Source organism: Phascolarctos cinereus, unplaced genomic scaffold (assembly GCF_003287225.1).
Source record: "Phascolarctos cinereus isolate Bilbo 61053 unplaced genomic scaffold, phaCin_HiC Scaffold_726;HRSCAF=1367, whole genome shotgun sequence".
In the NCBI taxonomy this organism is placed as follows: Eukaryota; Metazoa; Chordata; class Mammalia; order Diprotodontia; family Phascolarctidae; genus Phascolarctos; species Phascolarctos cinereus.
In genome coordinates this window covers 299,872,748-299,889,033 of record NW_027556098.1, presented here as the reverse complement: position 1 = coordinate 299,889,033, position 16,286 = coordinate 299,872,748, and the positions used below count along the sequence as shown (strand labels likewise).

The 16,286-nt window shown below is 41.8% G+C and overlaps 2 protein-coding genes across 2 annotated transcripts in view; one reads left to right on the top strand and one right to left on the bottom strand.

Moving 5' to 3' along the window:
• Positions 1-6,690, bottom strand: part of ATM (ATM serine/threonine kinase) — a 121,770-nt gene extending 115,080 nt beyond the window's left edge. Inside the window, 3 exon segments of the mRNA XM_020996097.2 lie at positions 493-605; positions 691-792; positions 6,348-6,690. Of these exon segments, the coding sequence (XP_020851756.2) occupies positions 493-605; positions 691-762 (185 nt within the window). The 5' untranslated portion in view covers positions 763-792; positions 6,348-6,690.
• Positions 6,691-6,804: 114 nt separating this feature from the next.
• Positions 6,805-16,286, top strand: part of NPAT (nuclear protein, coactivator of histone transcription) — a 45,193-nt gene continuing 35,711 nt past the window's right edge. Inside the window, 1 exon segment of the mRNA XM_020996103.1 lies at positions 6,805-6,998. Coding sequence (XP_020851762.1) covers positions 6,962-6,998 — 37 coding nt within the window. The 5' untranslated portion in view covers positions 6,805-6,961.

Sequence of the window (16,286 nt, the reverse complement as noted above, 5' to 3'; positions counted from 1 at the left end):
TATTTTCATTTTCTTCCTAATTGCCTCATTTCAACTTATTACAGAACTAATCACGTTTGGGAAAATTACTTATTGGTGACTTTATACACTTTTATAAAATCTTAAGAGCTAACCAGTCTTATTTTCATCCCGTAATACGAAATCATAAAGTCCTAAGATCCGTATCCAATCCAACAACTCAATTAAATGCATTTTTGTAACCTATTTGTAAGATAATGTTTAAAATATTTTAAACAACTTTATTCAGCATTTGACAAAAGGAAAATGTGAACCCACTTTTTAATCTTCTTAAATTCTTCATATAAAAATATTTTTAATGTTTTGAACCAATTAAAATTTATCAAGAAATTATTTTGTGTAAAACAACGTGTTAGGCTCTTTAAAAAATGGTAATATAAAATCTGAGGCATGAAAGGAAGATTAACAGTAACACAATAAATTATATAAATGATGGTTGGAAAATGAAGGAACAAAATTAATTCAACAAAATACCTAAAAACGGCATCCCAGTTCAAATATTTTCCTTGTCTAGAATCAGAGTTCCGATCCAAATGTTTAATTGTTTCAGGATCTCGGATCAAACGCTTGAATTTCTCAACTTCTTTCTGAAAATATATTTAAATGAGTTATTATTAATCTACATCTTTGTTTTGAGATAAGAACACTGTTTAAATTGATGTCATTCACTACCCTTCGTTCTGTAGCTCTGTCATTTTCAAGTTGACGACAGCAAAGTAGTAAATCATGTAAATCAAGGCTCATGTTCAAGTTATCGATTCACACAACAGAGTTCTGTAAGGAAAAAACAAGGCAATGCTATAAATCAAAACATAAATTAAGCATAAAATGGTATGACTAGAAGCCTACTCTTCAGTTGCTTCTAAAAAATTTCTACTTTCCTATTACCATGGAATCATGCTAGTGGAAGTAATCTAGGACTGAGCTTTGGCAAGAAATAGTGGAGATAGGACAAGGAGACAGGACAGTCTAGAGTTGAAATGGCTAATAATTGGGTTGAGGTTGGAGAGAAAAGTAAAGTCAAAGAAGGAATAACTGCCTAGAATACACAGAGAGGGTTAACAGATTGAAGGGCAGACTGAGAGTGAAGAAAAGATTTAGTAGATATGAGGAATAGGGTGAGGAATAATCCACGCTGATGGAGCTCACTTCTGCCCAGCAACAATGAGAGCCTTGCCTAAATCTAAATCTGCCCAATAGGGGGATCTATCTGTTAATAAGAAAACCTTATTTTAGCCAATATCCTGTGTACATGACCAACCCTTATGGTTTGTGACCATATCCTAGAATGTTGCAAGCTAAATCCCTCTTTTTGTGACCACACCCTTGAACTGTTTTGGATGTACCCAGCACATCTGCTTCCCTTTCCTGACATCTTTCCCTGTGGTTAACTGCCCACACAGGGGCATACCCTGGCTGAGTGCCTAAGACTTGTATATAAAAGCAAGTCCCTGTTCTTCTTAAGGACTAGCCCACTGCTTTTTGCATCAAAAAGCCCTCTTGACTAGGAGAATATCTGCCTCTTGAATTCTTTCTGGATGAATCAACTCCTGAACCTCACAAACCACATCACATGTAATTTCACTTTCTTACTCTGTAAGGGCAAGAACTGTTTCATTTAAGTCTGCTTATCTCCAGCATGTAGGTCCATGCCTGATACAGTGAGCACTGCATCTCTGGAAAATTAAATGATTACTGTGTCTCTCATGCTTCCTTGTGAACAAAATGGAGAGAGGTGGGTTAAATGAGAGTTGAGATGATAATAAACTAAATCATTTGACCCAAAGAGCAATCATTAATGGTTAAATATAAAGTTGAAAGAGCATGACTACTAAAATAGCATAATCCTTTGCCCTCTAATAATTAATATTTTTAACAATGACTTAGATTAATTAAAAATTAATCAATAAGCATTTATTAAGTGCCAAATCTAAGGTCTGGATTACTTCCATTATTTGCCTCCTCTGGGGATTAAGAATAATCTCCAACTGCTGAAAGCAAGCACACAAAGCCTGGATGGGGTGGGGGGGGGAGCAGCGGCATAACAAGATGGCTGTGCATCAATATTTGAAGGATTGTCACGTAAATGCATAATTACACATGCTTGGCCCCAAATATGCAGATATCAACTCAATATAAGGAAAATCTTCGTAACAGTAACTGCTATCAAGAAATAAAATTGGCTAAGGAGGGAATGGTTTCATCTCCACACATGAGTTCTCCAAGCAAGAGGCTAGATTACCATTGTGGCAGTTGATGTGGAGGAATTCTTCAGTAAAAGGGTCCCTTGTAACTGTTATTCTGCAAATACAAAGGAGCCTAAGTGGGATTTGAACCCAGTCCAGTTTCTTCATCTTTCCCCTGAGCAACAGTAGACTAAAACAATACTTTTGCAAAATAAGTGGTTTCCACTTACAATAATATGACTATGATAATGGAAGGAAGGGGAGAGGGAGGGGGTGGGGAAGGGGGGAAATAGGGAAGAAGGGAGTGAGACAGAGAGAGAGAAAGAGACAGAGAGCTGGCATCATGCAGCATTAAGGTCTTGAAAATGTTTTCATGCAGCATCTAATTGTATCAACATTATGAGGTATATGAAACAGACATTATCACCTCCATTTTACATGACGACAGAAAGGAACACAGAAGGTAATTTTCTACAACAGAGGGAAAAACCTTATTAAAAAAAAGGAACCAAAACATATGAAGTTCTGGAGAGTTCTTTTCCTGAAAATTTTATTTAGTTATAAAACTATGCAAAATGCTTGTGTATGTATACACACACACACACACATACACACACACACATACACAGAGTCCCCCTTTACCCATCCAAATCTTGTCATCTTTGGGGATCTACCTCAAGACTCATCTTTTCCATAAAGTCTTCTAACACAGAATCAAAGAATTTTAGAATAAAAAGCCTCAGTTTATATATGCTCCCCTCCCAAAAAATGCTGAGGAATTCTTCCTAATATCAGACCAAGGAATCTCTTTCCATGTAACTTTCCACCTATTCAGTTTAGTTTTTCCCTTTGCAACCACCTTGGATTCAGGTTGTGTGGAAAATTACCAATCTACATCGCTCTATTCACACAGTCACTACACTCCTTCAGGCCCCCATCATCTCTTGCCTCAACTATTTCAATAGCCTCCTAACCGGTCTCCCCACTGCAATTCTTCTGCCATAAGATCTGCCAAACGTTGTTCCTAAAGCACAGGTCTAAGTTACTCCCCTACTCAACATCAGTGACTCCATAATCCCTTTATGGATCAAATATAAACACCTTTGTTTGGCTTTTAAAGCCCTTCATAACCCGACTTCAATATATCTTTTTGGCCTTGGTACACATTACTCCTCATCTCTTTGCCCTGACTGAACTCCATGCCTTCTCCTTCTAACATCTCTACTTCAGAATCCCCTATTTCACTCAAAAATCCCTTAAGAGACCAATTTCCACATGAAGCCTTTCCTGATTCCCCTTCCCCAACCTATTATCTTGTATTTATTTTGGAAGCATTTTGCATTTACCCATATGTAGATATGTATATGTAGTCTCTCCCACAGAATATAAGCTCTTTGAAGGCAGAGTTTGTTTCAATTGTGTGTTTGCATTCTCAGCACAGTCTAGCCCAGTGCCTGGCACATAGGAGATTAATAAGTGTTGACTGAATGAACCAAATACAAAGTACACCTCCTCAATACCATGTTTTCTCATTTATAACATGAGGATAATACTTGCACTACCTGCCTCACAGGGAAGGTCTACAAAGTGCTTTCCTTATAGGACTACATAAATGTTAGTTATTATTAAAAATAAATTTAATCTCTTACACATAGCAGCTCTTCCAATATTTTAAGATGTCCATAAAGTCCTACCTGTTATTTTTCAGGATAACTCTTCCCATGCTTTTTATCTATTTCCTTTTATAACAAAAAACTGAAATCTGAAGATATGAATTAAAATCCTGGACCTATCACACTAAATAGTTATGTTATTTCTGAGCTTCGGTTTATCTAGGTCAAAAGGTCTTGGAAAAAGCTTAGGAAATCTAAACGTTATTTGTGATTCATATTGAGTAAGCCCAAAGTCCAAGGAGAAGCAGACCTGATCTGATAGTAAGCCAATCACAAGGAACTCCTGGCTTCTGCCCTGGGATCTTATTAAAGACAGGTCATTACTTCAAGCAGACCCCAGCCACCCCACCAAGATACCTTTTTGCCCACGTGATTGCACAGAATATTCCCCCTCACTACTATCTCCCACCCCTAGACACATCCCCTTGCCTGCCCCACCCCACCCCTGAAACCGGCTCTACCTCCACTTCTAGGAAAAGTAATCCTAACATAACTACATTACTACTTCTGCAAAGAGCACAAAATCAATTGCCCTAAAACTCTATTCCCCTTTGACTTGATTCTTTCCTGGCTGCCACTTCCCTATATGTGGTGATTCCCTCATTAGAACATAAGCTCCAGGAAGACAAGGGGTGTCTTCCTTTTGCATTTCAGTTCCCAGGGATTAGCATACTGTTTGGCTCATAAGGAGCTTAATGAATATATTTTCATTTATTCACTGAAAAGTAGAGATGAACTTCCTAAAAATTTGGCTTAAAATTCCAGAAGGCTAACAATGCACCAGAATAACATGCAAATATAAGATCTAGGTATCTTGGTATAAAAAAATTAACACTTGTCAACCCTGACCAAATGAACAATGAGACACAGACGCTCTGCAACTGCTGTTAACTCCAAAAAAAAGCAAAACTAAAAAAACCAAACCAAACCAAACCCAGAGTTTACACAGGTTATCAAAACCAGTTAACTCTAACAATAAAATAAAATAAAATAAAAATCAAAGCACTAACACTGGTTATAAGCAAAAAGTTTTCTTTATTCTGTTGGAAGAGGAAACTAGACACATGTGCCAGGGCTCCCCTCCGTCCCCCTCAAGTAGGAAACCCGATTTCATCTGTACAAATGTCAACACTTATACCAACAGCTATGCACTGAGCTGTAGTCCTAACAATGGTGGGGTAACAGCCACAAGGGGACAAGTTTGATTCATAGCAGGATTTCATGATCAGAACACTGGTACTACAGGTGCTTGTCCAAGCTCAGATACCACCTGTTGCTGGTGTAAAACAATTCTGGGATTTTGCTGCAGCCAAGTTCATCTAGAGAGTGAGTGCAAAGTATTGTTACACCAAGTTCAGGGCACAAGTTGCTTGCTGGGCCTTAGCTCTGGAAAAGAGGATGTCACCTAATAGTAAAAAAAAAGAGGAGTGAAAAGAGAGGGGTGGTCTTGGGCATGGGTATCCCGACATACTACAATGGGCACACAAACCTGGTTTATAATCTCAGCACCTTGGTGGTATACTGGATTGAGTACTGGGCCTGTAGTTAGGAAGATCTGAGTTCAAATCCAGCTCTGTTATCCTGGGCAAGTCAATTAACCAGTTGGCCTCAGCTTTCTCAACTGTAAAATGGGGTTAATGATAACACCTCTCAGGATTGTTATGAGGATCAAATAAGATAATAATTGTAAAGCATTTAGCACGGCGCCTGGTACACAAGTGCTATATAAATGTTTGCGTTATTATTAATCCCAATCTGGCCACTGTCTAACTAACTGTCTAGCCATGGACAAATCACTTAACCTCTCTAGGTTTCCATGTTTTCATCCAAGGATCCTTTGCAGCTGTACTCTTAATTATGATTGGCAATTACGTAACTCACTGTAATACTTCGTATTTCGGAAACTGCGTTAGAGGTAAGTGGATTGTTTAGAGTATTCCTCCCTAACCTCCCACAAATTCATGGGGTCACGCAGACCCCTTAACCACTACAAGAAGAGGAAGACAGCATCCTAGATAACGGGTCGCATGTTGGGGGCAACCTGCTTCAGCCAGGTAGATCCAGGAACAAGATTTCCATGATTCCAAGAAAGGAGCTCTGTGCTGAATGGGACAGGCAGGTAAGAAAAAGGAAGGTCAAAAAATGGCACCAAAGTCAAGAGAGAGAAGAGCCGGGGAGAAGGGGGAGAACAGAAGCGTGGCTGAACGCCTGCGCTCGCCTTCTGGGTTGCGGGAAGGGGGTGGGGAGGGGAAGGGGTGACACGGCCTCCCTCCCTGGGGGATTTAAAGCACTCCCCCCGGCTCCGCCCGGGGTCCAGGCCAGGGGAAGTGAGGTGTCCCCGGTCACTGACGCCAGCTGGGGGGGGTGGCCGTGAGCGGTCAAGAGAAAGGGAGAGCCGAGACCCCCCGAATCCCGAAGCAGAATCCCCCAAACCCCAAGGAAGTGGGACGCGCTCTCCCTCGCCCCCTACCGCAGGGCTCCGAAGACGGCAGCCTCCAGAGGGAAGGCCGCCTGGGTCCGCCCTCCTTGCAGCCTCTTCTCCCCACGGGCACACCGCTCACAAGTTTCACCCTCACGCGACCGCTCTCACTTCCGGGTTCAACCAACCACCAGTGCGCAGTCTCCCTCCATGGCGGGAGAATCCAGGGAGATCTCAGGCTCCGTGGCTCTCCCTACGCAGGCGTAGCACTAATCCCCTCCTTTCCCCGCCCCACTCGCTTAGGCAGCGGTTCGCTAATAGGGCGCGACGGTTCAATAGAAGGACCATCCTGCCTCAAGCCCTTCATTAAGATGCACTGCGCAGGCGTATGACCGCCTAACCTCCATTTCCCGCCCCGCCTTCCTATTCCCCTAGCGGAAATGATGTTCCTTTCGCTCAGCGTTGGGGCGGGGCGCGTTTCCGCGCCTTTCTTTTTCCTTAGGAGCGATTGGCTGCGGTGGAACCAGAGGGTGGGACGACTTGCCTCGGGGTTCGGTGCCGCAGCTGACGCCGCTGCTGGGACCGAGAGATGCGGTCTCGGTGTTTCTACGCGGAAGGTTTCTGAGACGTGCCCGGGGTCTCAGGGTCCTTGCAGAGGACTGATCATGCTGTTACCGTCCGACGTCGCCCGTCTAGTGTTGGGTGAGTGGAGCCTCGGGGCAGGCCGAGCTGGTCTGCGGATCCCTGGCTTACCCTTCAACCCGTAGGGCGGGGGTGACTCTGCCTCCCTGCCTTCAGAGCCCAACCGGCAGCCGGCTTCTCCTCCGCCCTGGGGCCCAAGGGAGCCCGAGGCCCCCTGGGTCGCGTAGCGCGGCTCCCCTCCCGCAGGTGCGCGAGGAGACAGGCGCTCACCCTGACGGGAGGCGAGGCGGGAGAATTAGGGCTCGGCCTCGGGGAGGACCCTGACGTGGGGGGAGGAGATGGCCCTTCCCTCCCTGCCCTCAGTTATCCGCGACGGAGCCGGGGCCGGGCGGCCTAAGAGCGGGGCGAGGACAAGCGAGGACCCCCCGGGGGGAAGCGCCCGCAGAGGCCCGCCTGCCGGGTCTAAACATCTTCCTTTGGAGCCGCGGGATTTAGGAGGTCCTTCGGGAGGTTTGGCTGGCTCGGGCCGATGGTCCCTTGGTCGCTGCTCCACGTTTCAGAGCCACCACAGTTACTCTTTCAGTTTTCCGGCAAGAAGAAAAGGCAGATCGGGGATCCTATCCCTGGTGGGATGGTCCTCCATTCGGATGACTCAATTCCTTCCATTGTCCAGCTTGTGTTGCAGTGGTGGGGTGGGCCATTCCAGTATTGGTGGCTTCATCTTTGGTTTTTTGGTTTGTGTTTTTACATTCTTTAAAAATGTATCCACGGTTGTGTTGCTAAGACTTCGAGCCGCATATATTTTCAGAATTTGGGCCTGTGACAGAGACGACATATTTTTAAACTTGTTTTTAAACTAATGTCGTATGGGGCTGTTGATAAGGTGCAGTCTTTTCCTGGCATTTTCACTGGCTGCCCCTCGTACCTGTAATTCTCTTCCTTCTCTCTGCCTCTTGGCTTCCCTCGAGACCCAGCTAAAATCCCACCTCCTTAGCTCTAGTGCCTGTTCTTTGTTGGTTATGTCGTTTGCCGTTTATATAGATTGTTTGTACATAGTTATTTGCATATTATCTCCCCATAAGATTGTGAACTGCTGGAAAGCAGAGACTAGCTTTATCTTTCTTTGTATCCCCAGAGCTTAACACAGTACCTGGCACATAGTGGGCACTTAATGAATGCTTATTGACTGACTGATCTTGTCAAAGTTTAAGATTGACATGCAAACCGCATATGTAGTGATAAAGGTAAATGCCATCCAAAGCTTTTAAAGTTATGTTTGTGCCGATTTGTAGGTCAGACAGAGCCCTGTACTGCCAAAATATGTAATGATGTACTTTACCTGTGAACACTGTCATCTTATATAAAGATTCTGAAGTATAGCTAGTTTTGTCTACAAGTTCATATTCAGTGATTCTAGTTTAGGAGAAAATGATCAGGGCAGCTCGAAGTGGAAAGAGCACTGGCTATGCAGTCAGGAGGACCTGAGTTCAAATGCGTCCTCAGACCACTTGACACTTACTACCTGTGTGACTCTGGGCAAGTCACTTAACCCTAATTGCCTTTAAAAAAAAAAAAGCTGTTCTAGGAGAAAATGATCTTATTATCCAATTGAAGTAATCCATTCTTAGATATTATCTTGGATCTATGATTTTATGGAGATATTCTCGCCAACCATACAAATCATGACTTGTTCACACCTTTTCATCTTGTGTACTTGTCTTCAACCCATAAATCCTCCACAGGGGATCTATTCAGGGTGGCTGTTAATGATACTTTTTTTCTTTTTCTAGATGTTCACTAGCCATCTCTGTAATGATCCTTCCTTGAATTTTGCCAAACTGAAGCTCACTGGTCTATGGTTTGAAGACATCCTTTTTTGAACATTGTGACAGTATTTGTGCTCCATTCCTGTGCTCCATTTCCTTTTCTCCATAATCTTTCAGAGATCCCTGACAATGGCTCAGGTATCATATCTACTCCTTTTAGTATTGTAAGAAATAGTTTAGCTGGACCAAGTGACAAATTCAAGTAGGGCTGTTAGGTGCTTTCTTACTGCTTCCTTATTCATCCTGCTCCTGTGAAAAAAACTGGAGAGATACAAAGTGGACAGTGATAGAGTTGAATGATTGAGAACTGGTGGAATGGCCATACTCAGAGTAGTGTTTATCAATTTGATGTCTTCTTGGAAGAAGTCCTTTGTTCTTCACTGTTCATTTAACAATTGTACAATTTTAATCAGTTACTTGGATTGAAAGCATTGATAGCATGCTTATCAAATTTTCAGATAATACAAAGCTGAGAGCATAGCTAACTCATTGGATAACAGAATCAAGACCCAAAAATCTTGATAAGCTTAGCCAAATCTAATGAGATGAAAATTGACTAGGGTAGATGTAAATAAACTCTTCACTTGGGCTCAAAAACTTATTTTCACAAATGCAAGATGAAGGGGGCATGATTAGACCAAATTTGGCCTGAAAAAGAGCTGGGAATTTTAGTGAACTGCAAGCTCAGTATGTATCTATGGTGTGATAATGGCACCAAAAAAAGTTAATGTGATCTTGGGTCAGCATTGAGATGCATAGTTTCAGGAATACTTTGCCCTAGTCTTACCACATCTAGAGCAATGTGTTTGGTTATGGGTGCCAAACATTAGAAGGGACACTGCTAAACTGGAGAGTATCCAAAGGATGATGACCAGGATAATGAAGGGGCTTGAGGCCCTGCCATATAAAGATCAGTTTAGGTAAGTTAGGAGATGAGGGATTTAGAACATGTTGTCTTCAAGTATTTGAAAGCTAGTCGTGTGGAAGAGGTAGGTATTAGACATGTTCTCTTTGAATCCAGAACTAGGAACGGTGGCAGAAATTGCAAAGAGGGACATTTAGACTTGATATCAGGTGGGAAAACTTATTAACAATTATAGTTATCTTAGGTAGGTACTCTGAAGGTAATGGGTTCCCCCTCATTGAACATCTTCAAACAGACAGGACGACTATTTGTTGAAGGTGTTGTAGTAGTGATTCTTTTTCAGGTACAGACTAAAATTGTGGCTGCTGAGGTCCCTTCAAACTCTAAAGTCCTATGATTTTGTGAATATATTGGGAGCCTTCAAAATCTTCCTGGGGGAGAGGAGGTCTGGGAGTGCAGCAGCTACTCATAGGCCCAGTCTCACTACAGATCAGCAAAAGAGCTTTGAGCTGCTCTGTTTCCAACCTTGGCCAGTTCATCTCTCCATAGACATCCTGGTTCCCTGTAAGGAAGCATGTTGGTGTTGTACTTAGTGAGGACAACTGATCATCTTAGCACACTGTGGCTCAGAACTCATGAATTTAAGCAGCCTCCTAGCCTCAGCTTCCTCAGTAGCAGACATGCACCACCACTTCTAGCCAGATTTCTTGACATTGTATGGGTACTAATGGAGCATACAGGCTGTCCATCAATTATCTGTTCCTCTTGCCTAGTGAATGGCCTATATTCTCTTTTAACCACACATTTCTCCAATAATATTTTTTATGCTTCTCCTTCTGTGCATTTCTTCTTTGGGAATTTATTGCAGTCTGTGTTCACTCACCATTAAAATTTCCACTGCATAATCAACCACAACTTTGTCAACTAGGAACAAAAGAATAAAAATGAGAAAATATCAATAATTATTTTGGCTTACTATGTACCAAGCACTGTACCCTGGCACAGGGGATGCAAGTACAAAGAATGAAACAATCCTTAACAGTCTCCACTCTCAATGAGATTACATTTTAATGGGATATGCTGTGTGTGTATGCATGCACACACACATTTACACACATACATACATACATACATACATATATACATACATACATACATGCATACAAATGTATGTATGAGGAGAGGGGGGAGAAAGAAAGAAAATGTGTAAGCGCACAGATATAAAATGAATAATTAAAAATATATCCAAAGTAGTTTGGGAGGGAGCATACCAGCTGTTGGGAAGAAATGCTTCATGCAGAAAATGGTGCTTGAGCCACATGGCTAGTATAAAGGCAGGGAGATGAGACCATTTGTGAGGAAGGGGTCTGTTTGACTTAATTGCAAAGTGTGGGAGGGATAGTAATTTTCACTGAGGCTGGAGAGACAGGTTGGGGACAGGTTGTATAGGGCTTTAAAAGCCAAACAATTAGGTTAGTATTTGATCCTAGAGACTCTGAAAAGCCACTAGAGTTGGTTAAGGAGTCACACAGTCAGATATGCTTAAGGAAAATTAGTTTGGCAGTAGTGTATGTAGGAGTGGAGAAAGACCTGAAGCAGGGAGAACAGTTAGGCAACAAGAAATGGTGATGGCTTGAATAAGGTGGTGCCTGTGTGAATGGAGAGAAGGGATGAGATTGGAGTGCTGTTGTAAAGGTAGAAATAGCAAGATTTGGCTACCCAGTACCCAAGATTTTGGGTATATTGGGTGAGGAAGAGTGAATGAGGAGTTAAAGACAATGTTAAGATTACACTTCAGAAATTGAAAGGTTGTTGGTGGTGCTTTCCACAGAAATTGGGAAACTTTCCTAATGACTTGAGTTTTAGACATGTTGATTTTGAGATGTCCCTCGGCCATCTGGTTTGAAATGTCAAATAGGTGATGTGTAATATGGGACCGAAGCTCTGATGGGATACTGGAGCTGGATATATAGACCTGCAAGTCATCTACATAGAAATGATAGGAAAATCAGTGAGGTCTTGGGATTTTGATATGGTTATATAAAGAGAGGGAGGGAAAGGGAAGAGGAGAAGAGGGTCCAGAATAGAACCTTGCAGATTAGATATTAATGGTGAGCCAGTAAAGGAGACTGAGAACGAGCAACCAGGCAAGTAGGAGGAAAACCAAGAGAAAATAATGCCATGTTAAATCAGAGGTCAGAATATCCTGGAGGAAAGGGTAGTTAACAATGTTAAATATAACCAATAAGCAGTCAAGAAAGTCCTTTTGAGGACTGAGAGATGACTATCAGATTAAGCAATTAGAGGGCATCAGTAACTTTGGAGAGAGTTGTTGAGTGTTGAAGTTGCAAGCCAAATTACAAAGGATTGCGGAGTGATTGAGATGAGAACAGGTGGGAAGCAGTTAAATACAGCAACTTTTTCAAATTGTTTGGCTGAGAAAGGGAGGAGAGATCTAAGATGTTAGCTTGAGGGAATGATGAAGAATAATAAAGTTTTTGGGGTTTTTTGTTGTTGGTTTTTTGTTTGTTTTGTTAGGATGGGGGAGAGTTGAGCTTGTTTTAAAAGCTGGAGAGAAGAAATTGGTTGATTGGGAGAGGCTGAAGATTAAAGAAAGTAAGGATGAATGAAGATGGGATTTGCTGGAGAAGAAGGGAGGGTACAGGATGAAGTAAATATGTAGGGGATTTGTCTTTTGTTGGAGAACAAGGGAAGGGAGGGGAGTGGGAGATAGTTGTCTAGGGTTTTGAGATGAAGAAAAATGGAGAAGCAGGTGTTTAGGTTGAATGATTTCAATTTTATCAGTAAGTAAGAGGCTAGGTCTTTCACTGATAAAGGGGGAGTGTGGGGAGTTGCACTGATGGAGTACTGGATGAAGGAAGAGAAAGTTTGGAATGGCTTCTGTGAAGAAGGAGATGGGGAATTAATTAAGGAGAAATATAAGGACTGCCTTGCAAAGCCTTGGTTGAGATTGGATAATATGAATTCTTAATTTAACCAGCCAGCATAGTTACTTAATTTCCTGCAGCTGCTGGTGACTAGGAGCTGAGGAGATGTATGGTCAGAGCAATCCAAGGATAAGCTTAATAAGAAATGAGTTGAACTAGGACAAGGAAGTAAGGTATTAGAAGGCAGAGGAAGTGTAAAGTTGAAATGAATAACTCCTAATTTCAGGTTGGAAAGAGAAGAAAGTGACTTCTGAGCAAGGACAATGCTGTGAGGAAATACTGAGGGTGGAAAAGGAGACTTTCAGAATGAGCTCATATGATTGTAGCCTGAGGATGTTGGGCTGTCACAGGCTCAACAGGACCTTTTCATCCCTCTAATTTCCCATGGCTTCCCTGCCCATTTATCAACTGAGAACCCTGCCTCTTATTTTACAGGGGGAAAAAAAATCACCTTAAATTCCCTTTTCCTCATATCCTATCACTCTAGTGCCTTCTGCCACTCTCTTCTCCACCCTTGTCTCTCGTGATGAAGTAGCCTTACCAAGATTAACACCAGTACTTGTTCATGTGATCCCATTCCGTCCCATCTCCTCTAAAAGATTGCTCCTTCTGTCATCTCTATTCTTTCACTTATTTTCAATCCCTCCCTCTCTGCTGGCTCATTTTCTACTGCTTACAAACATGCCCATTTCTTCTCTACCTTGAAAAAACCTTCACTTGACTCTGCCATCCCCGATATTGTCATCCTATATGTCTTCTGCCCTTTATAGACAAACTCCTCAAAAATGCTGTGTACAGTTGTTGCCTCCACTTGTTCTCCACTTACTGTCTTATTAACCCATAACAATAAGGCATAAGTTACTAATGATCTCTTAGTTGCTAAATCCAATGGCCTTCTTTTCTCTGTCCTCCTTTTTGACCTCACTGCGGCTTTGACAGCATGAATCACTCTCTTCCTTTGTGCTTTCTTCTCTCTAGATTTTTCTCTCTGTCTCCTGGTTCTCCTCCTACCTGACTGCTTCTTCTGTGTCTTTTGCTGGATCCTCCTCTAAATCATGCCCTCTAACCATAGGTCTTCCTGAGGTTCTTTCTCAAGCCCTCTTCTCTCCTTCTATATTACTTCACTTGGTGGTCTCATCAACTCCCGTGCATTTAATTATCATCTCTAAGCTGATGGTTCTCAAAATGCCTTACCCTGTCCCGTACTCTCTACTGACCTCCAGTCTTGCATCTCCAATTGCCTTTCAAACAGCCTGAAGTTTATGTCTGGTAGATATCTTAAATTCAGCATTTCCAAAACTGAACCATTATCTTCCCTCCAACATACATACCCATAAACCCTCCCTCACCTATCTTACTTATTACTATAGAGAGATACCTGGGGTGTAAGGGGTGTTCAGAGAGGTCTAGCACCTCTTGTGTGAGAGCTTGCCCCACCCTTTTCAGGGCTTTTCATCCACCTTTGGTGTTCTGCTCTCATCCAGTTTTCACCTGTGGCTCCAAGAGGCTGTACCATGCTCAGTGGCCACACCCAGATAAAACCATCTCAGCAGATGGGCTAAATCAGGTTGAGGGTGACCAACAGGCCTCAAACCCATTGGTAAGCTAGAGGGATGTCTACTCCAAGCCTGTGAAGACTTCCCCAGCAGAATGGGTGAATAAGAACAGTTTGTTCCAGAGGCCATAAAGGCAGCTGAAGCAGATGCTGTGGAGCATTTAGAGTTTGGTTAGACATCAAAGATGCCAAGGTAATCCACTGCATCCTTGGCCATTATCGGTCATCTTGACATTTGTCTTGCCACTGGACTTTCATTATACTCCTGGAAGAGAGAGTGAGGCTGATGATTTTGTGCAGTTCTGTTTCACTTAAATCCAACTTATGAACAAGTTAAGGTGTCACCCCGTGAGGTCACTGGTCCTCTTCAAAAGGAAGGAACAGCAACAAGAGAGGGGCAGCCCCTTCCACACAGTCCCTCAGGCTCACAACCCAAAAGTCCTCCTGGACTTCTCACTCTCTCTTACCCCCCATATTCAATGTAAGCTTGGGGCAGCTAGGTGGCGCAGTGGATAGAGCACCAGCCCTGGAGTCAGGAGAACCTGAGTTCAAATCCAGCCTCAGACACTTAACACTATCTGTGTGACCCTGGGCAAGTCACTTAACCCCGATCACCTCACCAAAAATAATTCCGAGAAGAGCTAAGAAATGATTTTCAAAACAAATAAAAGTAGTGGAGAAAAAATGGGAAGAGCAATGTGAGCATTGCAAGAAAATTATGAAAAGACAATTAACTACTTGGTAAAACAGGCTTATGAAAATAACACCTAAAAAACCAAAATTGGCCTAATAGAAAAAGAGGCATACAACTTCATTGATGAAAATAACTCCTTAAAAAGTGGAAATGACTAAATGGAAAAAGAGGTAGAAAAGCTCACTGAAAAAGATAATTCCTTAGAAATTAGATTTGGGCAAGTAGAAGCTAATAGCTACATGAGACATCAAGAAACAATAAAACAGGGGCAGCTAGGGGGATGCAGTGGATAGATCACCAGCTCTGGAGTCAAGAGGACCTGAGTTCAAATCTGTTCTCAGACATTAGCTGTATGACCCTGGCCATGTCAATTCGATTTCCTCCAAAAAAAAAAGGAAAGAAGAAAACAAAGTCAAAAGAATGGAGGGAAAAAAATTGAAGAAAAGGTGAAATATCTTATCAGAAAAACAACTGACCTGGAAAATAGATCTAGGAGAAATAATTTAAGAGTTATCAGACAGTGTAGGTCCAACAGGAAAAGGGTTGTCTATCCAGACAGTTGGCAGACACTACTAGTATAGAGGTGGGGGAATGAATAGAATCATATGAGAAAGCATTCAATGGAATGCTGAAATGTTGCCCTTTTTTTTTCAACCCAAGTTCAGATCCTTTTAAGAGAAACTGTAGTAAGGAATTTGTGTTTTCAGTATATATTTGTGGCCTCCTACATGTGCCTTAGGTCTTTTTCTTATTCATTTGTGGACTTGTATGAATCCTTTCTGTCTTAATTTTTCTGAAATAGGTGGTGTTCTCTGTCCCTACATACATTTAGTGTTTATGTGAGAGTTGTGCATGTTGCTATGTCATTTATGGAAATATACATACATAAATACATGTATACATACACATACATTGCATGTGCACATACAAAACGGTTCACATATACACAGAGCACGTGTGTAGTTGTTGTCTTCCCAGTTAGACCTTGACCTTCTTGAGAGCCAAGCCTTTTTTTACTTTTTATAACTTTTTAAAAATTTTTTGCATCCTTAGCACTTAGTAAGGGTTACACATAAATACTTGTAGACTTGATTTAACTTGACTAATTTCATAAGTGTAGGAAACTTCCCTCTATCAGTACAAATTTCACTTGTATTTATGTAAATGAAACAAGTATTTCTTAATGTGGATTTAAAACACATTAATGAAAATGTAAACAAATTTGTAAGAAAATGTTAACAAATGAGGGACTATAGGTACAGAAGTATGCCTGTGTTACACATAATCAATGTGTTGGTTTGTTTTCCTTAAGTTTTACTTCTTTGTTTCAAAAGAGGATTTTCTGGGAGTGGGTTGTAGTTATTTCAAAATAATGTTGATGTAAAAATCAGCAGTGAAACTCAAATTTTAAAAATGCTTGTTGAATTGGGGTTGAGTAGAGAAATGTTGCTGTTCTAATT